The sequence below is a fragment of the Typopeltis vanoorti genome, chromosome 13, assembly GCF_054136105.1.
Source record: "Typopeltis vanoorti isolate ZY-2024b chromosome 13, IOZ_Tvanoo_1.0, whole genome shotgun sequence".
NCBI classification, from domain to species: domain Eukaryota; kingdom Metazoa; phylum Arthropoda; class Arachnida; order Uropygi; family Thelyphonidae; genus Typopeltis; species Typopeltis vanoorti.
The window spans coordinates 76,343,085-76,366,434 of NC_143561.1; the positions used below are offsets into that span (position 1 = coordinate 76,343,085).

The 23,350-nt window shown below is 36.0% G+C and overlaps 1 protein-coding gene across 2 annotated transcripts in view; it reads left to right on the plus strand.

Moving 5' to 3' along the window:
* The window catches only part of LOC150100293 (intermembrane lipid transfer protein Vps13-like), a 654,685-nt gene that overhangs the window by 437,074 nt on the left and 194,261 nt on the right, over window positions 1-23,350 (plus strand). For both annotated transcript variants that reach the window (XM_090402852.1, XM_090402853.1), the window contains one exon: window positions 1,454-1,523. In XM_090402852.1, the coding sequence (XP_090258978.1) occupies window positions 1,454-1,523 (70 nt within the window). The remainder of the gene's footprint in view (window positions 1-1,453; window positions 1,524-23,350) is intronic.

The following is a 23,350-nucleotide window of genomic DNA, read 5'->3' on the forward strand; positions in this document are numbered from 1 at the left end:
AGAGGCCATTCCTGGAAACGGTATAATTTGTGTGTGTACCTGCCATTATGAGTCTCTGACTCCATGGAGGTCAGATGTTAGTAATAATAATGTTTTTGGTTTTAAATTTTTGAAAACATCTTTTCCCATATATTGATTGTTCAAACTGTTTTTATTTATACAATATTGTTCTTTGGATATACCCTTTTAATGCCTTTTTTTTTGTTTGTTTGTTTTATGAACTTCATATTTCATTTCTCATTGATCATTTACATCTAATTTTTATCCATTCTCATATACTTGTTTTTATACACCTTTCTTTTTAGAAATGCATTTATACACATTTTTATTTATATCCATTTATTTCATAATTTACTATTTTTTAACTTGTATATTGCTCTGACAATAATGCTGGTGCAGTGTGACCACAGCCATCCCCACATCATAAAACAAGCAATCAAGCCATAACCGTTAACTCTCTCCCTCACATGCTTGTTTTTTATACACCTGCCAGAATCACTCTATTCATTCTCCCTCCAGGATATGCTGTGATCTGTACTGATTTATTTATTACAGTGTCTTTCATATATTTTAGCTTTGTAATACATTATTGAATCATGGCAAAGTTAAAAAGTATTGGAGCTGGGCTATCACCTTGTTTTAATCCTTGAGTTATTGGAAAGGGATCTGTTAAATTGTATTGTGCTTCTGAATTTTCTATTGTTAACCTTATAAGACTTATCTGATATTCCAAAGTTAAATCAATCTCATATAAGTTATTATTAATGCTGTCATATTCTTTTTGGAAATCAATAAACATCTAATGAATATTTATATCAAATTCCTAAAATTTCTCTAATAATTGTTTAACCATATGTATCTGATCAATTGTGGATTTGCCTTTCCTGAAACATCCTAGGTAGGTACCATTTATGTTCTCCATAAAGGAATTTAATCTATTCTTCAAAATAGAGATAAATACTTTTAGTGTTATACATAACAGAGAAAATAATTTATAATTTCCACAAACAATTTTGTCATTCTTCATATGTATTTATGTAAGTATTAGCACTAATACTAATAACCTACCAAACTTGATGTCATCTACAAACATCTGTATAACTGCCTGTAATCCACTGACATTATCATTGACATAAAGATTACATAATAATGAACTCCACTTGTAACCTTTCTGCTCAGTGATATTGCTGCCTCATATTAATATTAACACCAGACTTCATGACAGTATTGACAATGACAGAATTTTTTGGTTCCATTGATGCTCTTAAGCAGACTGTTCTGTGGAGTTGATGTGACAATTTCTCATATCCCATGTGTGTGTGTGGTGAATGTGTTCAAAATGAGGATCTGTTTCTAAATTTCACTTACATCTATCGTTACTCAAAATTTAATTTTTGAATGTAGACATTTCAGTTTTGAAACTCAGTGTTTGATATGTTTTCTTTCTTTCTAGTCCAAAAACCTTTTACAGAAATCAGTTTGATGTTAAGAAAAGCCGAACATAGCTCTGTTCAGCAGGTTAAGTAAGTATTTACAACTTAAGTCTAAGTTCTCCATAATGTAAAAATATGCATCTTAAAAAAAATTCCATCATTTACATTCTGTTAAACTCACAAATATATATAACATATGCATCTTAAAAAATTTCCATTGTTTACATTCCATTAATCTTACAAATATATGTATACTGAACTTATTAACTACATAACCTTGGTCAGCAAACAGCAGAATTTCAGTATATAAATAGGTAATACTTAGGTAATGCCATACTTCACTTTGAGAAGGTAACTGAACAGTTCTATCTTCTATTAACTGAACAGTTCTATCTTCTTTTTTTTTTTTTTTTTTAAGTTGCACAATTTAAAAATGAAGCAGCATAACAGTGCAGTAGTTATTATCATTAACATCCAACCTCAATGGTGTCCAACTAATCATGGAGGTACACAATATTGCACAAAATGCTTATCTAACCGTGCATCACAATGTTTCAATGTGTCTACATTCACAGCATTCCCTCTTTATACATTTTCCAGTGATGGCCTCTAGTTCTACCCCCTTCTCCCATTTTATGAAAAATCTCTTCCATGTCAACCTGATAGCAACCCCTGACTAGCTTATATGTCTCAATCATATTCCCCCCCCCTCTTCCCCCTATTGATGAGGCTTTGCAATTTACATTTTCTCAATCTGTCCTCATATTCTCCACATTCCAAAGACCACTGATCACATTTGTGAATCTTCTCTGGACCCTTTCCAACATATTCTCGTCATCATGAAAATCTGGCAACCAGATCTGTGCACAATAATCCAGTGGCATTATAACCTCTTTATTTCTACATGTTAGGGTCCTCCTCATCATTACCATTATTTGATGCAGTGTCTTCAGGTACTTCTACCAGATGATGCAAAATCTCCAATTTTGTATAGGCTGCAAACAGCTGCATATCACTAGTTCCCCATCCCAATATCATTTATATACAAATTGAACATCAATGGTCCCAAAACTGATTCCTGCAGGACACCACTAGTGACCTTCCTCTTATGGGATACCGCACTCCAATATTCAACTTTCTGATACCTATCTGACAGCCAGTTACTGATCCAACTCAGATATCTGTTATCCAGTCCCATCTGTTTCAATTTATTCTGTAGTTTGTTGCATGGGAACCTATCAAAAGCTTTTGCAAAATCCGAGTACATCATTGTATATGCATCTCCCTTGTACAAGGTATTTGTCTCCTTGTTATAGTACATAAATAAGTTAGTAAAACGTGATCTCCCTTAACAAATCCATCTGATAACCACAAAAAGAATACTGCTGTTTTCAACCCAATTCTGTATCCTACTTCTCACCAATCTCTCTAGTACCTTCATCACAACTCCAGATATACACTGTCCTATAATTAATTTGAAATCACTGCCTTATCACCACCTTTATTCAGTGGAACAATTTTACCTTCTTTCCACTCCCTTGGAATGGACTCTTATTAAACGAGCATGCCAATGCTACTGCAAATTCCCTGGAACATTCCCTAAGATGTGTGGTGATATGTCATCAAATCCTATTCCCTTATTGACATCAAGGTTATTTATTTCCTCAATTACCTGTTGCTCTATCACAATGAAGTCATCTTAAGTTTCTCATGATTTCACCCTGGTGAGGATGAAACACACTTATAAATTAATCACTGATTACCTCAACAATGTCTTCTGCAGCAGTTACCATTCCCATTTTCATCCATTAACATCATCTTATCATAATCATTCTTCCTTCTACTTGCCACATATCTAAAAAAACTCTCTAGGGTTTTCCTTCACTGATTTGCCAATTTCTGCTCATACTGCACTTTTGTTTTCCTTACTAAATTAGTCACTCTCCTGACTTGTTCTTTATATTCTGCATGAAACTGATTATTACCATTATTCTTCCTGTACTGCCTATAAATGCATCTTCTTCTTCCAGATTTCATCCATTTTACACCTACCTTATTCGGTCTTTTGGCCTTCAGAATACATTCATACGTTGATGCTGTTATGCATTCCTTTGTCAATTCCCATGCAGCATTTATTTCCTTACCATTCAACTCCTCATTCCATGCTATATCTCCAAGCTGTCTCCTAAGCTTGTCATAATCACCAACCTTATAATTCCACATATATCCTTTCCTCACAGAAGTCTGCATATGGCTAGCAACAACCCAGGGGATCACTTCATGATCGCTCTCACCAGCTGGAGGAAAGTGTGAATGAAACCCCACTCACAATTACATCCTCTGATGATATGAACAGATCTGAAGCTCTCGAGCCTCACTTGCCCTCCTCCTTTACATGATAATGATAGTTAACTCTCAAGAACTCATGAAATTCATTTTCCTTCTTCCCAAATGCTATTTCTTCCTTCCAATCTATACAACCATAATGAAAATCACATGTGGTAATTTGCCACATGTTATAATGAGGAATGGTAATTCGTCATGTGTTCTAATAATAAAGCAATCATTTTGAACACCTTAGCTTGGCACTAATTACTAAAATTCTTAATCTGATTATGGTGTTTGAATATCTAATAAATCCTGAATGAGAAATCATTATTATTATTATAATACCAGCACCTGGAGTCCAAAGACTCATCGTGGAAGACCCAATCAATCCACACAATCTATCATATCTCTCCTTGAACCCATTAATAGACCAAGCATTACAATTGACTCTGGCAACCCATTCCACTCATCCACAACTCTCAAAGCAAAAAATCTAGTCCTCACACCACTACTAACCACACTTTTATTCAACTTACTGGGATGACCCCATGTTCTGGTCCCACTACCCAAGTGCTGAAATATTTCTCCAGCATCTATCTTATAAAACCCTTTAAGCAACTTAAATGTTTTGATCATATCCTCTCTTTTTATCCTCTCAACCAACTTCTGCAATCCACAGGCCTTCAGTCTATTCTCATAGCGAACATTCCACAGGCCACTAACCATCTTGGTCATTTGCTTCTGAATCCTCTCCACTGCTTCCTCATCCCCAAGAAACCCAGGGGACAAAACTTAAGCACAGTAATCCAGATGTGCGCATATCAAAGCCTTAAAAAGAGGAATAAATCCTTATCTCTACTTGTTAATGTGCTATTCAATAGCCAGATAATCTTATGGGACATCTTAATAACCTTAGCAATACATCCTCTAAGCTTTAACTCTTTGTCTATTCCCCCCCTCCAAATCTCTAGCTTCATCTATTTTGTGGAATACAGTGCCATCAATGATACACAGCTTCTAATCTGTTGGGCTGGCAAATAAGTTGATTCGGTTTATGCATTAGTACAAGTTTACGCCGCTTCGCCTGTCCCTATTGTTGCGCTATCACACAACGCTATTGAGCAGTTGAAAGGCGACATTTCACATAACCTTTCAGTGAATTTTCATTCGGCTTACTTCAGTTGCGTGTGTGTAATATATTTTTAGAAATGGAAGGAAATAACATACATTACCAGCATGTTTTGCTTTTTTATTTCAAAAAAGGCAAACGAGCTGCAGAGGCCCATAAAAAATATGCAGTGTATATGGGGATGGTGCCTTAACAGAACGTGTATACCAAAAGTGGTTTGCCAAATTCTGTTCTGGAGATTTCGACGTCAGTGATGCACCTCGCTGCAGTCGCCTGACCAAGGTTGATTCGAGTGTTGTGAAGGATATCGTCGACAAAAATCCATCACAAACAGTGCGGGAGATTGCTGCAGTACTGAACATATCCCATACAAGCGTTGAAAACCATTTGCACAAGCTGGGATATGTTTCAAAACTCAATGTTTGGGTGCCACATGAATTGACTGAGGCCAGTATGACTGCTCGCTTACCCATCTGTGATTCACTGCGATGTCACCAAGAAAATGACCCATTTTTGAAGCGGATGATTACGGGAGATGAAGAATGGGTTGTGTACAATAATGTGGTACGTAAAAGATCATGGGGCATGAGTGAACCGCTGCAAACAACCTGGAAAGCGAGATTGCACCCAAAGAAGATCATGCTCTCTGTGTGATGGGATTATAAAGGTGTTGTGAACTACGAGGTGTTACTGTCAGGCAGAACGATTGATTCAACTGTCTATTGCTCACAGTTAACTCGACTGGCCCATGCAATTAGCACAAAACGTCCTGAATTGGCAAATCGGAAAGGAGTTGTCTTTCACCACAACAATGCCAGATCCCACACATCGTAACAACCTGGAGGATAAGAATTTGTTGTTTTAAGGATACTTGCGACATAAGACTGAATGATATAATCACGTAATCACAAGAAAGATATTTATTTAACCAAATATTTCGGTCTGGAAATAGCAGACCATCGTCGGTGGTATTACAAGAACAGTTTAAAAAAATATACAAGCTAGAATACTAACAATAGATCGTTGAAATTAGAACATGCCGCGTGATGTTATATCACTAAGTATGAAACGAAATATTTTGAAGTAGAAACATGATTGAATTTGCTATAAAAAAAAAAAAAAAAAAAAAAAAAAAAAATTAATGAGTAATCTTGATTAGGCTTTCCCAGATTTTTGATATAGATATGCAGTCATTACGATTCAGGTTGGGATGATGGAGCAAGGCCTCCACGCTTTCCTTGAACAAACGTTCGAACCTATAACGGGATCTATGTAAGAGGCGAGTTTTGGACCAAAGGATGCTGTGGTCAGTTTCAATCCCGTGTTGAGCCAAACCAGACTTTTCAGGTTTATTGTGAAGAATGGATGATTGATGTTCTTGGATTCTTTTTTCAAGAGAACGTCCAGTCTGTCCAAAGTAAGAGAGATCACAGTTGCAAGGAATTTGATAAACTCCAGGAAGAGATAAAGTTGAGCATTTGTCTTTAGGAGAAGGAAAATGAGAAGACAATTTGTTAATAGGAGAATACGTAGCTGTTAAATCATATTTCTTCAAAATTCTTGCGATAGGTTCTGAAATACCGGAAATATAAGGAATAGGTACTCGACGTATTGAATCTTTGTTGTTTTGTGGAGGATTATAAGATGTAAGAAGACGTTGAATACTTTTTTCAGAAAAGCCATTGAGTTTCATGTGTTGCTGGATAGTAGAAAGTTCTTTCTGTAGATAATCAAAAGTAGAACAATTAGTTTTGGCTCTTTTGATGAGACATTTTATAATTCCTGTTTTTTGACATGGATGATGGGCTGATTCTTTCAGAATATAACGACCTGTGAATGTTGGTTTCCTGTATACTGTAGTTGTAAGAATATTTGAAGATGATCGGATGAGGAGAACGTCTAAAAAAGATAACTGGTTGTTTTCTTCTAATTCCATAGTAAACTTTATGCGATGATGTAAGGAATTAATACTGTTTAAAAAGGAAGATAAAGTGTTTTTACTGTGAGGCCAAATAGCAAATATGTCATCTATATATCTTACCCAAAAAGATGGTAGAGGGAAACTAGATGTGAAGAGGACTTTTTCTAAATGTTCTAAATAAAAGTTGGCTAAAGCTGGAGAAAGAGGACTTCCCATGGCTGTTCCTTCTACTTGGCTATAAAATTTGTTTTGACATATGAAATAACCAGAATGTATAACGAAATCGAATAGTTTTATAATATCTTGAGGAAAGATGTCAGCAAGTAGTTTTAAAGTTTCCTTAAGAGGTACATTGGTGTATAAAGATTCTATATCAAAACTAACCATAAGATCTGTAGGTTGTAATGAGACATCTTTTAATTTTTCTAAGAAATCTGAGGAGTTTTTTAAAAAAGAACTCGAGTTGCCAATGTAAGATTTCAGTAATTTAGCTAGATATTTGGCTATACGGTAAGTATAGCCAAATATCAAGAGATGCTCCACATATCAAGAAATTGATTATAATCCAACCAACAGACAACTAAAGAAATTAAATTCTCTCCTTGATGAAGTCATCAGTTTGGATAAAGACACAATTGAAAGACTTAAAACTCATTTTGCAAGACCTCCTAGATTTTATGGCCTTCCAAAACTCCATAAGATTGACTATCCTCTTCGTCCAATAGTAGATTGCATTGATTCTCCTACTTACCGTATAGCCAAATATCTAGCTAAATTACTGAAATCTTACATTGGCAACTCGAGTTCTTTTTTAAAAAACTCCTCAGATTTCTTAGAAAAATTAAAAGATGTCTCATTACAACCTACAGATCTTATGGTTAGTTTTGATATAGAATCTTTATACACCAATGTACCTCTTAAGGAAACTTTAAAACTACTTGCTGACATCTTTCCTCAAGATATTATAAAACTATTCGATTTCGTTATACATTCTGGTTATTTCATATGTCAAAACAAATGTTATAGCCAAGTAGAAGGAACAGCCATGGGAAGTCCTCTTTCTCCAGCTTTAGCCAACTTTTATTTAGAACATTTAGAAAAAGTCCTCTTCACATCTAGTTTCCCTCTACCATCTTTTTGGGTAAGATATATAGATGACATATTTGCTATTTGGCCTCACAGTAAAAACACTTTATCTTCCTTTTTAAACAGTATTAATTCCTTACATCATCGCATAAAGTTTACTATGGAATTAGAAGAAAACAACCAGTTATCTTTTTTAGACGTTCTCCTCATCCGATCATCTTCAAATATTCTTACAACTACAGTATACAGGAAACCAACATTCACAGGTCGTTATATTCTGAAAGAATCAGCCCATCATCCATGTCAAAAAACAGGAATTATAAAATGTCTCATCAAAAGAGCCAAAACTAATTGTTCTACTTTTGATTATCTACAGAAAGAACTTTCTACTATCCAGCAACACATGAAACTCAATGGCTTTTCTGAAAAAAGTATTCAACGTCTTCTTACATCTTATAATCCTCCACAAAACAACAAAGATTCAATACGTCGAGTACCTATTCCTTATATTTCCGGTATTTCAGAACCTATCACAAGAATTTTGAAGAAATATGATTTAACAGCTACGTATTCTCCTATTAACAAATTGTCTTCTCATTTTCCTTCTCCTAAAGACAAACGCTCAACTTTATCTCTTCCTGGAGTTTATCAAATTCCTTGCAACTGTGATCTCTCTTACTTTGGACAGACTGGACGTTCTCTTGAAAAAAGAATCCAAGAACATCAATCATCCATTCTTCACAATAAACCTGAAAAGTCTGGTTTGGCTCAACACGGGATTGAAACTGACCACAGCATCCTTTGGTCCAAAACTCGCCTCTTACATAGATCCCGTTATAGGTTCGAACGTTTGTTCAAGGAAAGCGTGGAGGCCTTGCTCCATCATCCCAACCTGAATCGTAATGACTGCATATCTATATCAAAAATCTGGGAAAGCCTAATCAAGATTACTCATTAATTTTTTTTTTTTTTTTTTTTTTTTTTTTTATAGCAAATTCAATCATGTTTCTACTTCAAAATATTTCGTTTCATACTTAGTGATATAACATCACGCGGCATGTTCTAATTTCAACGATCTATTGTTAGTATTCTAGCTTGTATATTTTTTTAAACTGTTCTTGTAATACCACCGACGATGGTCTGCTATTTCCAGACCGAAATATTTGGTTAAATAAATATCTTTCTTGTGATTACGTGATTATATCATTCAGTAACAACCTGGAGTAAATTGTTACAACTTGGCTGGGATGTTTTACCGCATCCTCCATATTCACCGGACCTGGCACCTTCCGATTACCACTTATTCTGATCATTGCAGAATTCTCTGAACAGGAAAACCTTCACTAATGAGGAGGCTGTCAAAAGACACCAGGATCAGTTTTATGAAGGAGTTTTATGAACACGGCATAATGAAGTTGGTGGACAGATGACAAGAGGTCATTGATAAAGAGGATCAATATATAACTGACTAGTATGTATTATATATATTAAATAAAATGTGTTTCATTCCACTCTGAAAAACCGACTGAACTTATTTGCCAACCCAATATTTATTCCAAAATGCATAACTTTACATTTCTACATTAAACTGACACTCATTGCCTCGATTAATATTACTCTACCTAATTTTGTGTCATCGGCAAACGACTAAATATTTCCTTTCAGGTTATTTCATATATAATTTGTGTACAAATTAATGAACCTTGAACCTTATGGCACACCACTTTTCACCTGTTTTCACCTTGATTCTGCCCCTCCGTATTTGACTTTTTGGTATCTGAAAAGCAGCCACCCTCTTATCCACTTAACCAGTGTCATCCATCCTCATATGTTTTAATTTGTATAACAGAATTCCATGTGGTATTCTGTCAAATGCCTTTGCAAAATCCAACAGAATCATCATATAACCATTTCCTTTATCCAACTCTGCTGTTACTCTATTATAGAAAGTTAGTAAATTTCTAAGGCATGACCAACCCCTTCACAAAGCCATGCTGACCCTCATATAGTATCATATTTTTATCTACCCATTCTTGAATTCTCTTTCTTACTAGTTTTTCTAGTACTTTTACCACCATACTTGAGATACAGATTGGTCTATAATTTGATACTGCAGTCTTGGAACCTCCCTTGTGCAAAGGAATTATTTTGCCCTCTTTTCACTCCCTTGGAACTCTACCAGAGCTGAGACTTAAATTAAAGAGTCTAGTTAAAGGCAGCCCTTGCAGTTAGCCTAGTGGCTATGCGCTTCGCAAAAAGCATATACCTGGGGAAGAAGTGTCCTAGGTTCGATTCCCGTTGACGACATGAGGAGCTTAAGGATCTTCCTCATGCCAAGTTAGCCGGTCTTGGGCATGGACAGCAGGGTTTTTTCCCACCAGTTTATCTGGGGTTTTTCATCCCACAAGCAGGCAAACCAGCCTCATGAACACACAAGCTACAGCCATAGGATATAGTACGGCAAGGAAGGATGGGAAACCACTTTCTCATAATCATTTCTCTACTATGGTAGCATATAGCTACTCCCACCAGCTGTATGACTTAGGGAATAGAATAGAATAGTTAAAGACATTGCCAGTCCCTTGCACATTCTCACAAAACCCTAGCTGATATCCTGTCTAATCCCACAGCTGTATTTACATTGAGATTCTGCATCCTAAGCACCTCCAGTTCATCCACTTCTGTTTCCACATTAGTGTCTGTCACATAGGTTAAAGCAGTAGTCTCGCTAGGATGATACACCCTTAGAAAAAATGTGTATCATCACCTCAGTAACTCAACTATTTTATCCACATCCTTCTCCTCATGACCATCCTCACTCATTAAGACTAATCTTCCATAGTCATTCTTCCTCTAGTCACCTGTTTTTAACTTCATTCTGCCTCTCCATATGCGATTTTTTTATATCTGCATTTGCCACATAACAAAAGAACTGTTTGGCATTTCCTTTGGCCTGCTCAGCTAGATTCTTCTCATAATCTGATTTTGACTTCCTTTCCATGCTGATAACCTTTCTTGCCTGAGCCTTGTACTGTTCATGAATTTGCTGGTCATTGTTCTCTTTATATACCCTCCACAGTATTTTTTTCTTCTACAACTCATGCTTAATGATATTACTCATCTGTCTAACTCCTATCCAATTAACCCTCCTTACCCTAGATATACAATTTAATACTGCTTCCTCTAGATGACCCTTAACTATATCCCATGTACTCCTTACCATGTAGTGTTTTATGCCATGGTACAGATTTAAGCTTCTTCCTAAGCTTGTCATAATCACCTGCCCATGTAGTTCCACAAATTTTATTTATTTAGCATATGCTGTACAGGTTTCAAGATATTGCATACATATTACATAAAATTTTAAAATAATTAAAATTAAGAATCGGAGATTAATCCTTTAATCCTGGATCCACTCCAGGGATTCAGGGTCGATTTAAAAAAGTCCTCTTTAGTGCCTGAGAATGAGTAGATAGGGAACTCAAGCACAATGTGGTTAATAGCCTGAATCCTGCTTCTGCATTCACAGTTTGGGGTATCAGACAATTTCCATTTATGCAGGAGATGTTTACATCTCCTGTGTTCTCTTCTGACCCGATTTAAAGTGGTCCACACATGTCTAGGGAGATCGAAGCCCTCCAGACGAGATGTCGGATTTGAAATAGGAATTTGAAGACTGGAGGTATGTTGAAGTGACTCAATCTGTGACTCTCACAGGTTGAAATTCTGGTTGTTCATTTGTATTGCACTCCTCCTCCAGGCAGGGGGGGGGGAGTGCTTCGATTTCAGTCTTTGTGTGATATGGAAGGAAATATCTTAGTGGATTGGCAAGGAATTGTTTCCAATTATTTTTGTCCATAACTTGCTTAAGGCTTAGGTCCTTAAGTGAGGGAGGGAGTGGTATTATCTTTGATGGACAGCATGGATTTGCTAAGGGAAGGTCATGTTTTAGCAATCTACTTACTTATTACAATAAGGTGGCAGCTTCATTGAACGAAGGAGATGGTTACACAGTAGTATACTTCGATTTTGCAAAGGCTTTTGATAGATTACTGCATCACAAAATACGTATAGAAGCTGTCAACATTTTAAACCATAACAAAACAATAACAAGCAACATAACTAAATACGAATTAACAGCGATAAAATCACTTAAAACAAATCCGAACATAGTAATAACCAGAGCCGATAAAGGAAATGCCACTGTCATTTTAAACTGTACCACTTATGTAGAAAAAATGAATCTGCTGGTCTCTGACAATAACACATACAAATTAGTTAACTACAACCCAACCAAGAGAACAAAAAACAAAACAGAGAAACTACTTAAGTCAATTACCACATGGCCTGAAGATACGGTCAAAAAACTGTTTCCTCGCTACGCCCGCTCACCAAGAATTTACGGGCTACCGAAAATTCACAAAGAAAACACCCCACTAACACCTATCATTGAAGGAATTGATAGCCCGACGTATCACTTAGCCAAAAAATTAGCGGCAACACTCAAGGAGTTGTTAGGTCATTTCCCCTCCTATATCAAAAACACACAATACTTCATAAACATCATCAAAGACATTACATTAGAAAAAGATGATTTTATTAGTCAGGACGTCTCTGCTCTCTTTACGAATGTCCCAATCAATGACACAATCCTTCTCCTACAGAACAAATTCCCTCCAGATATCACGGCGCTCTTTGCGCATGTATTACGGTCGGGTTATTTTGTATGGAAAAACGCCTTCTACTTACAAAAAGAAGGCACAGCCATGGGCTCGCCATTATCCCCCCTATTGCTAACTTTTACATGGAACATTTTGGACAACTTGCCCTAAATTCCTCCCCTCTAAAACCCAAAGTCTGGCTTAGATACGTTGATGATGTTTTCACGATCTGATCTCATGGCCGCCAAACATTAGACCCATTCCTTAGCCACCTAAACAAACAACACAAACGCATACAGTTCACAACTGAAATTGAAAAACACAACACACTTCCGTTTCTAGATACACTTGTCACACGTCTTCCCTCTGGCAATCTTTCCTTCGCTGTTTACCGAAAACTGACACATACAGGACAATACATACACATAAACTCCTACCACCACCCAACTCAAAACTAGGTGTCATCAACATGCTAAAAAACAGAGCTCAGACGATCACTTCCAGTGCACAGGCACTGAAAGATGAATTTAAAATTATCAGTAATAACTTACAAAAAAACGTATACAGCCAAAACACTATTAACAAAATTCTCTACAAAACCACAATAAAAAACAAAGACAAACCAGACTACAGTAAAACTATAACCATTCCCTACATTAAAGGAATATCAGACAAAATAAACAGAGTACTACAAAAGTACAACCTCAAAGCCACCTTTAAACCTCCTGCAAAATTAAAAAGCTTACTCAACTCATCCAAAGACCCACTCTCTCCGCTGGCCCACCCTGGAGTATACCGTATTTATTGCACCTGTAATATACCATATATAAGAGAAACAAGACGCACAATTCCTATCAGACAAAAACAACATAAACGATGCATTAAATATAATAATTATGGTGAAGCTGGCCTTTCTGATCATGCCCTGAATACCTTACACAGAATTGACTGGAAAACCACTAACTGTCTACATCACACTAAAACATGGTATAAATGGAATTCAAGGAAGCCTGTGCGATTATTATCAACCATCCCCAATCTGAACAATAATGATGGTCTAAAAATCCCAAATATATGGAAGGTATATATTCGACCCACGGAACCTTCCTCACTAAGAACAACTATAAACAGGACTGTAGAAAATCCAGTATTGTAAATCAAAAATAAGAATTGTAATACTAAAAATAGAACACCAATTGTTTCTGAAAGAAAACCATCTGAAAGAATGTTTATTCCTGTCATCGTAAAATAGAATTTAGCTTCATGTAATTTATAATTTTTTTTTTCACCAGAGGTCACTCCAGTAGAATAACATGTGATCAAATCATTGTTTCTCTAGCTTACAGTTAATGATGTAACTCAGCTTGTCCTGTATATTTATGTATGCTCCAGATGATGATCTTGATGTGAAGATCGAAACGTCAGGATAATAAAAAAGTTTTTTAACACGGTTGTAAATTCCATAAACTTTTTAAAATGAATGCTGATCATCATGTAACCCTAAAAGAAAGAACAGCATTTTTAGGAAGGTTTGGAATCAGTTTTTCTTCTGCCCACTTTTTGAAGATCGTAGAATTCATTTGCCCATGGTAATCTCCAGTAGTTGAATTGGCTTTGTATAGTAAGTTTGAATTCAGTAAAAAAACCCATTTCTTCACCCACACACAAAATTATTATGCGCTGCGAGGCATTTCCGGTTTGTAGCACTCCACATTCTTCTTTAGACTGCCAACATTTTCCATAAGTTAAATTACTATCAATCCAAGTTTCATCTGGATACACAATCTATCTTTTCTCCTCCCTGAAACGTCTTATTGCTCTCAAATACTGCGTTCTAGATAAAACAATGTCACTTCGCTCAATGATAAGTTTCCTTTTATTCTGGGACTTTTTAAAACAAAATCCGATTTCATGAAGTATTTTCCTTAAAGTTTCTCTTTTCCAAGGAAAATTAATTTTTTCTTTAAGTAGGAATCAATTTCGGAACAGTTGGCACGCTTTTCTCAACCACGTAAAATTCGTGAATAGTTCTTCTTATAAAGTCTACATCAAAATCATTCAACGGTTTCGAGGTTTTCTTTCTCTCTGGCGCTTTTTTTTTTTAGGAGATTTAAATTTTGGCTTACCTTCATCTTTTGATTCTCTGCGAATTCTTTTAACAGTCGACCCCAATATGCATGCAATTGCACTTGCACATTTTATGACTTGAAAAAGGGAAATAAGGAGACGGCCTTCTGATGATTCTTTTTCGCAGAATGTCAGCACATTATTCAATATTCTTTTGCAAGGGCTACTGAAATGTTTAACAACAGAACTTGTTGACTGTACATGATCCATCATACAAATTAATAATAAAAAAATAATGCAAAAAAGTGACAACAAAAAGCAAGCTACTACTAGTACAGTGACAGACAAGAAAGCACCTGATTTCGCATGTTGGCGACCAATTCGTACATCCTTCATTTCTTTCTCCCCTTCAGCATGAATCGACTATTCTTGGCCAAATGCCAAGGAGAGACCTACAAATGGTGGGCATATTATATTAAGAGCTCTGTCAACCTACAGGGTGCTTAAGGGTTAAAGCTATATAAATGAGAGGAGATCTCCACATTGCCTTCAAAGGAATGCAGAGAACCGACCAGGGCTTCTGACCTAATGTCCAATCCTCACCTTCTCGTGGTGCACCCTGTTAGGTATCTACCTGGATACTGAACGGACAAGGATGGGCTGGAAATTTCGGATTTAACTGACAAAATTGCATTCTTATTGGCTTAAACCAAAATTTCAAATGATGATACAGCATGACAGAATTTCATGCCAGCTGGGGGTGTTGCCCGGTTAAACAAGGCCCTTGTTGTTTTCTCCAAGGAACCAGGGCAAAAAAAGAAAAAAGTCAGCTAGTGGAACAAATCCTAAAACTTACCCCAACTCAACATCGCCAGAGTTCAAGATCGGTACTATCATCATAAGAAGCCTGAATGGCAAAGAAAAGGAGCTAGCTGAGGAATTGGATAAGTACCAGATCGACATAATAGGGGTGACTGAAACAAAAAAAGACAAAAACTGGTAAGATCTCTCTGAGCAATAAATACAAAATGTTATATTCAGGCAATGACATGTTATATGTCATTGCTTGAATATAACCTGAATTGTCACCAAATACGAGGCTAATCTTCTTGAATGGCAGGCAGTCTCAAGTAGAGTGATGTGGACAAATATGAGAATGGGTAACTGGACAATGAGACTTATTTGTGCTTTTGGTCCCACAGAAGGTTCTATTAAAATAGAAGTGGAGGAATTTTTTGAGGATTTAGAGAAAGCATCTGACACAATGAAAAAGGAAAAGTTGGTCCTTGTTGGGGATCTAAATAGCAGAGTAGGAAATGATTGCCAGACATACAAAAATATATTGGGAAAATTTGGAGAAAAGAGCAAAGCTAATAATAATAGCAAATACCTGTTGGATTTCTGCTCAGGACATGGACTGGTTATTACTAACACCATGTTCCAACATAAAAATGTGCACAAATTCACATGGAGAGAAGAGGCAAGGAATAAGAAAAGTCTCTAATAAATTTAGTTTAATCCTTTATCCGAGTGTGAGCAAACAAAGTTTGCACCCGAAAGTATCTTCAGGACTGGGGTAAGGCGGTACAACACCAGGCAACTCGTTACAAAGGTGGAGCAAGCTAACATCACTCCTATCTCAGTATCTCCCATAATGCAAAACACATCTCCTTGCAGATATGTATAACGTTATGCATTAAGGGAAGGGCCACTACCCAGAAAAAATACACAAACGTAATTGAAGAAAAAATGAAAGAGTTTGAGAACAGGAACCAAACCTTGGAGATTCAGTGGCAAGTCCTGAAGAAAACACTGGTTGATTCAGCCAGAGAGGCATGTGGTGAGGTTGTATGCAAGGATAGAAAAATCAGAACTCCATTGTGGACACAGGAAGTTAAAGAGGTAGTGAAGGAAAAGAAGAAAGCATATCAAAAGTTCCTGTCAAAAAAATCAGCTTGTGCTCTTAGAGAATACAGAGACAAATGTAAGAAAGCTAAACACTATGTAAAACTAGCAAGAACATAGATATTAAATATCAAGAAGGTGGTAAGATATTCTGGAGGTTGTTGAAGAAGCTCAGAAATGGAGGAAAGAGTGTTGTAAAAGGAATTAGAGATGATAAAGGGGACATGAAAACATGAGAAAAAGATATCCTTGAAGTATGGAGTAATTACTTCGAAAAATTGCTAAATGAAACAAGCAGTGATGACAGCACAGTGTTAAAAAACGCTGCCCAGGCATGCAGTCAGGAATACATATCTGTACTTGAAGTAGAAAAAGCTATCAAAAGCCTGAAATGTGGAAAGGCAGCAGGAGTAGATAATATTGGATCAGAAATGCTCAAGTATAAAAGTTTAAAAGTCTTACAGTGGCTGCACTGCATAGTTCAGAAGGCCTGGACAGAGGGATGAATTCCAGATTCCAAAGTGGAGTGGAGCCCTCATAGTACCCATATATAAAAAGGGAAATAAAACTGAATGTAAGAATTACAGAGGCATTTCATTACTGAGTGTTCCTAGTAAGATATATGCAGGTACAGTATACTTGAGAAACGGTTGAGAAGGATTGTGGAAGAGAAGCTTGGTGAAGAACAAGCTGGAATCAGGCCAAATAGAGGCTGTCTGGATCAGATTTTCCCTTTACGACAGATAGTTAAGAAATCATGGGAATATAACAAAGATCTGTATTTAAGTTTTGTAGATGTCATAAAGGCATATGATAAGGTGTCAAGAGAGAAGCTATTCAAAACATTCAGTTATATGGTGTTAATGGGGCATTATATCAAGCAATACTTAGTCTTTAGTTTAGTTGTAAGTCAGCAGTTAGAACTGAAGGAAGGTGGTTTAATGATAAATCTGATGTCAGACAGGGATGTACATTATCCCCTCTCTTATTCATTATCTATATGAATTACATTATGAAGGAAAGTGGTATTAAACCTGATATCAAAATTGGAGGTGTTAATCTCCATTCTTTGCTTATGCAGATGATATTATACTTCTGCTAGAAGTCTGTAAATTCCCTGACTAAATGGAATAACTGTTGTAATAGATATGGTATGAAAGTCAGCAATAATAAGAGAAAGACAATGAAAATAGGCAGAAGCATTAAAAATATCAACTGCATTATGAATGGAGAACTTATAGAACAAGTAAAACATTTTAGCTACTTAGGCATGATTTTTAGTGAAGATGGTAAATTAAATATGGAAGTAGACAACAGAATCAGCAAAGCTGGTATGGTAGGAAGTCAACTGAATAAATTTATATGGAATAAGAGAGAAATTAGCCAAAACACTAAATTAGCTGTATACAAGACAATGTTCCAACCAGTTTTAACTTATGGATCTGAGAGCTGTGTCAGAAGTAAAAACACTTGACCAAAGACTGCAGATATGAGAGTCCTTTGAAAGATTAGGGGAATGAACAGATGGCATCAATGGCAATATATTAAAAACGAAGATATTAGGAAAGAACTTAATATTGGCAGCATCCAGGAATGCATTAGGAGAGATAATCTCAGGTGGTATGGTCACTTAAGCAGAATGGGAGAGGAAAGATTAGCAAAACAAGTGTTCTCTGCCAGGTTGGCAGGAAGAAGAAGACCCAGAGTAAGATCAAGATATAGGTGGATTGATATAGTAAAAAGCACCTTAGAAGACAGAAATATAAGACCTGATAATATTGGAGTCTTGACAGGAAATAGACTGATTTGGAGGAAAATTGTAGATAGGAAGTTAGTAATGATGTAAATTTTTCATGTAGTGCTATCATATCCTGTACACCCGTTGAGTGTACAGGATATAATAATGATAATTTGATGATGATGTCAACCTACAGTGTGATTAGAAGGAATCCACCAGAAAGTGAAATCAATAATTAAATAAATTATTGGAAGTGTACAATCTTGGGTTGCTACTATTATTGAGAGGTTATGAATTCATCATGCTCATCTGTATAGTCTGTTTAATGTCCACAAGGATGGCAACCCACTATGCTCAATAATGAACTGTATTGGCTCTCCCCTTTAGTACCTTGCGAATCATTTTTCTTACCATCATTTAAATCTCACTCACCACACTGACTCTTATATTGAAAACAGCCTTTACTTTAAAGAGAAAATTGAATATCTATGTCTGTCTAATAACAAGATTATGGTTTTGCTTGATGTAGTTTCTCTATTTATCGACGTACCACTACAAGAGACTGTTCTGTTTTTGCAGTGTGAATTCCCAGAGGCTGTTGTTATCTTATTTAAATTCACCATCAATACAAGCTACTTTACACAGTGAAATAAAATAAGTTGTTCAAACAAATTCAAGGAACAGAAATGGATAGTCCCTTTACCTCACTATTCTATGGAGCATCTAAAAAATCAACCCTTTGTGGATACCCTAGTAATTTGAAATCCTACAGGCCGGCTTGTGTCTCCCACTGATGAGGCCTCAATGAAGACACAAGGCAGCCTGTAGGATTTCAAATTACTAGGGTATCCACAAAAGGTTGATTCTTTAGGAATTGATTCTTAAGGAATTAAACAAGAATATAATTTCTTGGCATTTTTAATTTAATTTAGTACATATGTCCCATTAAAACTATTTATTATTCATAGAATGTAACAGTGCACTTAGCCTGAATAGAGTTAGCTCCAAGTTACGACATACTTCATAGTCTAACTTTGAATTTAGAATAACTTAGAAAACTTACAGTAAATGCTTAGTTTAACATTGAAATTACAGTTGTATCCTATTTTTGCTAAGTGTTACACAGTTTGTTTATATGTAATATATGGGAATTGAGATGCTGGCACTGTAATTTAGCGATTTTGAACTATGAACTTTCTAGGACTACTAATCTGACCACTGGCTCATACTATGATTTCTTTTTCCAACTTTCTCTTCAAAGAAGGGAGCTTAAAAAAAAAAAAAAGTTTTGGAAAGAAGTGCATAAATGTGCTCCTCACTCATTCTGAAACATACTCAGCATTCAGGAATAATTTTATAAAGATATCTTACATGTGATAGTCATTGAATTTTTAATATTTATATAAATAAACAATTAACTGAAGATAGGAACTATCAATATAAAGTGCATTAATGGAAATGAAATTGAACTTGCAGAAGAATTAGAAAAGCACTGTGTGGATGTAATGGGAATTATTGAGACATAGTAGAAGACAAAAACAGGGGTGATCTTACTAAATAATAAATATAGGATGTTATTTTCAGGCGATAATGACCAACAAAAGTAAGGAGTAGCAATAGCATTTAATACCAAACATGAAAATAAACTTCTTCATCGGAAGGCACTTTCAAGTAAAGTTATGTGGAAACTTCAAAAGGGATAGATGGACAATGAAACTTATTTGTGCCTATGATCCCACAGAAGGTTCTTCTAAGGAAGAAATGAAGGAATTTTTTAGGTTATTAGAACAGGCAGCTGATATAATGAAAATGGAAAAAGTGGTCCTTTTTGGGGATTTGAACAACAGAGTAGGAAATTAATCCTACCAGGCATTTAGGAAAATTTGGAGAAAAGGGCAAAGCTAATAGTAATGGTAGGTATTTTCTAGGCTTCTGCTCAGAATATGGACTAGTCATTACTTACACCATGTTTCAACATAAAGATGTGCACGAGTTCGCATGGAGAAAAGACACAAGAAATAAGAAAAGCCTCTTGATTGTGTCATTGTTGCTAGTGATATCAACATGCTGGTTCAGGATACAAGAGTGTACAGACAATTTGAAATAGGAAGTGATCATTACTTAGTACTAAGCAAGATAAAAATGGATATCTCATTGAAAAGAACAGTATGTAAGAAATAAATTAAAGACGCCAAGAAATTATATTCTTGGTTTAATCCTAAAGGATTAAATCCGAGTGTAAACAGACAAAGTACTAAGCAGGATAAAAATGCACCTGAAGTAATTTCAGGACTGGGCAACTCATATATCCTGTTTAAGTCCTAATGACTTAAAAGCTAAGGCAATTGTTATAATGTTTTCTTGTCTTTTATTCTTATATTTTTATCCGCTGTGCTGCGCGGTTTATGTTGTAACCTCTCTTCTCAAATACAATTACTTTAACATTTTACTATATCTCCTTGATACACTCTATCAGGTAACACATGGTACCTCTGAGGGACAATGGAATTTCCTCGAAATCGAGGCAGTATCAGAGTGTCTGAGATTTACCCTCTTAAAACGCCAAGAAATTTATTTGTTTCGCTGCGCCACTTAGCGCTATTAGATTAATTAATATTAACAACCAAGAGGTAATCTCAGGACAGTACTTATGATACCAATTAGCTCTGCAGACGTGACCAAAATTTACTCTTTTCAAATATCCCATATAGGTTCATATTAATACTTTATAAGCGGTGCATCGGATTCCAGAAATCACAGAAAGTCTTTGTTAGAATCAAAAGCAAGGTTTATTATACTCAAAGATTGTTACACATAATAACACTAAATTAAATCCCATCTTAAGGGAGCCTCAGACAAGATATATAAAATTCAAGCACTACTATTACACTTATAAAACATTATACAGTAGCTTCCTAAAGTAAGAATTATATTAACCTCCGCTAAAACATTAGTCATGTACTATTATCACATTCAAAGACTCCGTAGCTCTGTCAGACTACACAAGATAACATTCATATCTTTCACAATCTCTTTATATTATGCCAATTCTTTACTATAAACATATCCTTAATTTCATTCAATATAATGGCGAACTTAAACACAACGACAGATAATAAACATAAATTCAATATCCTTCTCAAGTCCTAGAAATATCACCTTTTCCTATATCATTAATGTTCTCTTTTACAACATGTTAACGTGGCACAAATCATTTACTCATGTATAGTGAAACACAAACAAAGTCTACTTATCTTCCTTTATGGTTCTTTATGACATCATAAGTTCACGGGATACTGGCCTTCTGCGGACAGCCTGACTTGTCTTTTTCCACGGAGATACTGCCCCGAGACCCGCAACTCTTTTTACGGATTCCCTCCGGTACGGGGCACCGGCACCTACGCCATTACGAGAGGGGAACACACCCAAGATCCAGGGGGGAAAAAAGCCTTGTTTCAGGGTCGCATGACCCTTATATTTCCCCTATTCTTCTCGGCGATACTCGCCCTTTTCGATATGACCGGCCGACTCACTCTTGCTATTACATCATAGCGTCCATATCCCGCTATCGCACGTACGCTGACGTCATTGTTTACTCGGGGCGATCCCTCCCTTGCGTTACGACTCCGTAACTTTTGGCCATGACTCCCCCCCAACTGTTGGATTTGTGCTTACATTTTATTATTCTTTTACACAGTTTAATTTCTAAAGCTCTGGTAATGTTTTACATTTTCAATACTAAATTAATCACGTTCGCGAATGGCACAAATTATACACTTATTTAACCTTTTCATAACAGAACACACTTGATTTATATATACATAATACTTATTCTACACTTAGAGGCAATTTATTGTATTTATCTCATTCTCTTGTTTGGAAAAGCATGTTAGACTGTGATACGATAGGAATACTTAATTTTCCACTCTATCACAATCTAACACAATATACAATTGTCTTAGCTGTCCTAATGACTTAAAAGCTATATACAAGTTGCCCAGTCCTGAAATTACTTCAGGTGCAAACTTTTGTGTGCATACACTTGGATAAAGGATTAAATGAAGAATATAAATTCTTGGCATCTTTAATATACAGGGTGTTCGGGATAAATTTGACATATTTATAATTAATTATATTTTTCCGTAAGTTACATGTATTAACACACACTTCTCTTCATTTAAAAGTTTGGACCCTTCTTCATTCATATACAAGATGTCAGAAAGGATGGATAGCTGGAACCCACCTGAATCATGGAAGAGAATAACTTGTATCATGATGATTCGTGCCCGCCATCAAAATAAGGATATTACGACTGCTGCCCAATGCTCCCTGAATACAGTAAAAACAATCAGGCATGAACTAGAGACTTGCAATGGTGACTACGAGGATGTAGCAAGAAGAAAGATCCCTAGCAGACGATCTGATTGCGTTCGTACAGCAGAATTCCTCGCAAATCTGCAGGAACAGGTGTTGAAGAACCCTGGCATTGGAATTCGGGCTTTGTTCGTGTAGTTGCTAACTGTAGTCAAGCCCTGGATAACAAGGGTAGCCAATGGTAGGCCGTATGTATGGCAGCAGGATTCGGCCCCTTGCCACACCTCTGGGAAAAGTCAAAAATGGTTGTCTGAAAATTTCTACGACTTCACCAGTCCAAATGTTTGGCCTCCAAACTCCCCAGACCTTAACCCCATGGATTATTTTGTATGGGGCGCAGTTGAAAAAGACACCAATCGCACTTCCAGTAATACAAAAGCCCAGTTAATGGATAAAATTAAAACAGTTTTTGCGGCCCTTCCCAGGGAGACTGTAGCATCAGCTTGTTCGAGGTTCCGAAGCAGAATTGAAGCTGTGATCGATGCTAATGGTGGTTATTTTGAGTAAATCTTGTTGATAGTATTGTAATTAACTCTGCCTGTAATGTTTTTTTGTCAATTCATTAAATTTAATAGATACAAAGAAGATTTTCTTTTTCCTTACGAAACTGTCAAATTTATCCCGAACACCCTGTATAGTTTAACCAAATGAAAAAATTTCCAGCAGTATCTAAGAAAGATTTAAAAAGAATTAAAGTTGAGCATCTTT